The sequence below is a fragment of the Frankliniella occidentalis genome, unplaced genomic scaffold (assembly GCF_000697945.3).
Source record: "Frankliniella occidentalis isolate FOCC.00 unplaced genomic scaffold, Focc_3.1 Scaffold106, whole genome shotgun sequence".
Taxonomy (NCBI): Eukaryota; Metazoa; Arthropoda; class Insecta; order Thysanoptera; family Thripidae; genus Frankliniella; species Frankliniella occidentalis.
The window spans coordinates 444,961-449,723 of NW_026267235.1; the positions used below are offsets into that span (position 1 = coordinate 444,961).

At 48.8% G+C, this 4,763-nt stretch overlaps 1 protein-coding gene across 7 annotated transcripts in view; it reads right to left on the minus strand.

The window, feature by feature from the left end:
• LOC113217371 (cytospin-B) overlaps positions 1 to 4,093 on the minus strand; it is a 23,887-nt gene extending 19,794 nt beyond the window's left edge. For 2 of the 7 annotated variants that reach the window (XM_052269915.1, XM_026437242.2), the window contains exons 1-8: positions 3,093 to 4,093; positions 2,194 to 2,343; positions 1,920 to 2,098; positions 1,497 to 1,773; positions 1,124 to 1,390; positions 781 to 969; positions 470 to 706; positions 216 to 378 (exon numbers count right to left, since the gene is read on the minus strand). In XM_052269915.1, the coding sequence (XP_052125875.1) occupies positions 216 to 378; positions 470 to 706; positions 781 to 969; positions 1,124 to 1,390; positions 1,497 to 1,773; positions 1,920 to 2,098; positions 2,194 to 2,343; positions 3,093 to 3,812 (2,182 nt within the window). In that variant the 5' untranslated portion in view covers positions 3,813 to 4,093. The other 5 variants (XM_052269921.1, XM_052269919.1, XM_052269917.1 and 2 more) reach the window with 5 other exon arrangements.
• Between the last annotated feature and the right edge of the window lie 670 nt (positions 4,094 to 4,763).

Here is a 4,763-nt window from a genome sequence, read left to right on the forward strand (position 1 = left end):
ATTTAAAAGAAAATGTAGAATATCCAAGTATAAGAAAATGTAAAATTTCAAGTGATTTGACCTATTTCAATCAGATATAGTTTGTTAACAAAAAGAAAGTGCCCTGGATTTGAAGAATTTTTATCCCTCTTCCAACCCATAGGAGGGAAATGTGTAACCTTTTCTATTACATATAAAAAAGGAAAAGTTGTAGATGAAACATGCATGGTACTCACCTTTCAGTTTTTCCAGTTGAGACTCCAGCGATCGAACTTTGTCCCGAAGTGATTTATTTTCCAACACTAATTTTTCTAACTCATGTTGTGCTTCAGTCTTGAAATCATTGGCTACTCGTACAGTCATTAAAAGATCGGATTGGAATTGTTGCCATTCAGCACTCTAAGGAGATTTAAAGAAAATAAGAAAATTTAGATGATGTATTTCAGTGATAATAAATAGAATGCGTGAAATGACCTAAACTGTTACACACCTCTTCACTACGGAGTCTCTTTTCCTCAGCGAGATCAGACTCATAATGAGCTAATCTCTGCTCAACGTCAGCACAATGCCTTTGAGTTTCAGAAAGAGCAGCTTTAAGTTGCCGTTTATCTTCAAGATGGCACTGACACTGCATTCTTATGTCATTTGCCGATTCTTGTAAAGTAGCAAATTCAGTTGCTAAAGTTTCTTTCTCTTTACGAATTTGTTTGGAATTGTTACGCATGACCTGAAAGAATTTGACAGATTAGTAAAGAAAGTGAAATAATCAAAACATTAGAAATGAGTGAGGAACACAAATACCTTGAATTCTTCTTGAAGAGAGCTTAACTGCTCTCTTAGCTTTGAAACTTCACACTGTGACCTTGATAATTGTTCTTGAAGAGAAGCAACTTGTCCCTCCAGAATATCCTTTTCTTTCCGAACATTGTCTAATAATGACTCTACCTCTGATCTGTCCCCAAGTTCTCTCGCATGATCCAATTCTTCAATCTGTGACAAAATAAAGAGATTCAAAATTTAAAATTGATTGATTGATTGGACCAATGGGGGAGTGCGGTCAATAATACACATAAAAGTAAATAAAACCAAACTCCTTTGTAAGCCAACAAATTATTACTCTGAAGATACATATTTCTACACTAACCTTTGCTCTGGCATTTTCTAGAAGTGTTGATAATCTTGAAATTTCTATGTGTCTAGAACTACTTTCCTCCTTTGCTAATGCCAACTCTTGATCAAGGTGCTTTCTTTCTGCATGAGTGGCATCAACAGTTGACTCAAGAAGCCTCACTCTATCAGTTAGCCTGGCATTTTCAGCAACATGCGAGTCGGCTGCTGCCCTTAGTTCAACCAATTCTGATGTCAACTCATCCTGTTTGACTAGAAGGGCCTCACGTTCCTCCTGACCACTCTGTTGAATAAGAAGAGTAAATTTATGATATAGAAAGTACTAAGACAAGGTATTGTGACATTTCCAAATAATAAGACTGAAATAGTATAAATAATGCAATTCTTACCTTGAGAAGTTCCACAAGTTTTTGTTCCCTTTCTCCAGGGCCATGCAGTGAGTCTCCACCACCACCAGGGCCACTTCCATCTTCCTCTCTTAACAACAATTCTTGAAGTGTATCCACTTTAGTACGTGAATCTTCAAGTTTTTCAGTTTGTCTACATAGCGACTCAAGCAGAACACCTTTCTCTTCAGTGAGGCGTTCATTTTCTGACTGCAACTCAGTAAGTTGAGTTTGTAGATCAGCCAGTTCTTGGAGTGTAGCTTGCAGTTCCTCATTGGTGCTGAAAATATACAAATGTCATTACTTATGAATTTTGAAGAAGTTTATGTTTCAGAAGGTCCAAAAGGGTATTTTGCCACATAACTGAGAGTTGCATTCAAACATTTAATTTTAGCCAGAATTACATTTGACATTTAAAAAATGTACCTGTAATGGGTTTCCTCCATCTGCATAATTCTATCTTGAAGGCATGCTACTGAAACTTCACTCAAACTGCTGCAGGAATGCTTGTCCCAATCTCTGTCTCGATCAGGAGTGACACATATCGGGTCGCACACATCGGGTAGAACACCATTTGTACTTGTTGTTGCACACAGGTCATTAATCTGCACAACACCCAACCCATAAATTCAGACAGTTAGAAACAATAAATAAGGAAACTTCATGTAATAAATAATCAATATAATGTTATAAAACATACCCCTCCATTGTTCAAAGGTATAGGTGACTTCTGACGATTACTAGAATTGCTCGCATTGAGGAGGAGTTGCTCCTTCTCCATGTCTGATAATCCACAGTTGTGGGACGTCATATTTTCTACGCTTACATCCATTTCTGCACTATGCTGTTCCTGGTAACAGAGAAAAAGAACAGAACACTGTCAGAATTAGCTGCCATTGCTTACAGTAAAATTGCAAATTTAATGACACACAGAAATAATGGACCAATCGAGACTAAACACATTAATAAGAACTGAATCTACATGAATCAAAATAACTGGAAGCCAAGATTGTGAAAATACTAGTGTGTAATAAGTACAGCGCCTGATGTGCATTCAAGTGCACTTTGCATTGGCGGTGCCGCGCACTGCACCCACAGAACCTAACCTCACTTCAGCTCCATAACATCACTTTGCTGAACAGTGAACAGGTCGTTCTCGGCGTTGAACCAGCGTTTCAAGTGACCCAACCCGTGAACGGTGGCTCTAGCAACTCACCCCGACGCTCTGCGAAACCCCTCCGACCAGACTGAAGCCACTAACATAGGGACCCCCTCTTCTACGGTCCGTTTACCAACAACTCCGCACTGAATACGCCAACGACTTACGCGGAGGAGAGGCGCGCATCGACTTTGCGCGCGCGCCGCGCGGCAACCGGCAACCCTACTCGCGCCCCCAAGGTCGGGAGGAACACCGGCGCGAGCAGGAGCCGCGAAACTCCCCGAACGCGAAGCCCCCCAGGTACACGTACAGGTTAGATGCGCCTTCTCCTCCTCCTCGGTCCTCGGCTCCCGCTCGCGCTGGTCCGCGGCCGCGGCGGCGGGTAGCAGCGGTAGCGTCAGCCGCGGCGGTAGCGGTAGCGGTGGTAGCGGTGCACTCACCCGTAACCGAGCCACTTCTTGGCGGAGGGACTGCAGCTCGCCCTGGCTCCCGGACAGCTCCTCGACGCGGCGCTGCAGCAGCAGCTTGTCGCGGGTCACCTTGTCCAGCTCGCCCTGGAGGCCCTGGAGAGTCCCCTGGAGGCTGTGCATCGACTCCAGGTCGGCGCTGCTGCGCTGCTGGTGGTGGTGGTTGTTGTTGTTGTTATTGTTGATGATGCTGTTGTTGTTGACGGGAGGCGCCGGCACCTCCGCCGGGTTGCCGTTGGTCGAGGCCGCGGAGGCCGCAGCTGCCGCCGCGGCCGCCGCCGGGGCGGTGTCGGCGGACGGCGCGCGCCCCTTGCCGCCCCGCAGCTGCTTGGGCAGCTGCGGCAGCTGGAACTTGTGGTGCTTGCTGTCCAGGCTGGAGATGCTGGCCGCGCCCTTGAGCACGGCGGCCGCCTCGCCCGGCGGCTGCAGCGACGACGGCTGCCCCTTGGGGATCTCGGCCGAGCCGAACGAGCGCACCAGCCCTTCCTGCTGCGCCAGCTGCGCCCGCGGCAGCGTGCTGACGCCGTTGGCGCCGTTGGCGCCGTTGGGGGCGGGGGCCCCCTCCTGGCCCGGAGGCGCCGGCGCCGCGGCGGGCGGCACCCCGGCGGCCGCGCCGCGCTTGCCCGGCCGAGCCGCATTGCCGCCGCTCGGAGGCCCGTGGCCCCTACGGAACAGCGATTTTAGCTTCATCATAGTAGTTTGTCCAGCAGCGCCCCGCTCTCGCGTCTCGAGGATGCAATTGTTGGTGTCGTCGTTGTTGCAGTCAGTCTCTCTCTCTCTTTCACCCGATTTATTTTTGTTGTTGTTGTTTTAGTTGGATGGAGTTAAGCGCTCCCGCAGTCCCTGAGCGGGTTAATGGATGAGGAGGCGATATTAAGTGCAGCGCTAACGCCGGCACCTCGCACAACATGTCCGCAGGTGTGTTGCGTTCTTTAAGAAGTGCATCTGGAAATACAAAGAGAAAGCAGAAATGCGGTTAGTCGGTTAGTGCAAAAAATGAGTTACTCATGTGAATGATGCTGTTGGTCAGTATGACGGGGGTGAGGTGGTGGTTGAGGAGGAGAGGACGCCAACAAGTTTAGAAGCGAGAGGTGCGCGCGCGGGGGAAGACCATACAGTAAGATCCACCGCTGCGCCCTCGTCGGTGTGTTATGGGATGGGGAGTTGGTGTGGTGATGAGATGCTGGCCGCTATAGCTGTTTGGGCCCGCGGAGTACAAAGTCCAGCGGCACCGCAACCGAGCAGCCCGACCGGCGGCCCAAGTCGCTCTGTTTTCGCAAAACTAAAAAATTGTCCCCTGCCTGAACTACCATTCAAACATACACGCAGACAGACGGAGCGGTCTAACCAATCTGCAGCGCTCCTACACCTACACTATCACTGTACACTGTACACCATGATGGCTGAGTAACCCCGCGCACTTCTGTAGTTATGCTGTAGTACGACTGTGGGCAGGCTGTACACGCCGCCTTACGGGCCGAGCGAGTACTATAGGCAACCCGCCCGCACTCGCGCGTGCGGTACAGCATAACTACAGAAGTAAGCGGTGTTTATCAGCCACCTGGCAATACTTAGAGAGACTCATAGGGTCTCTCTAGGCAATACTATACCACACGCAGGGTGTACGGGCGGGTTGCCTTAGTC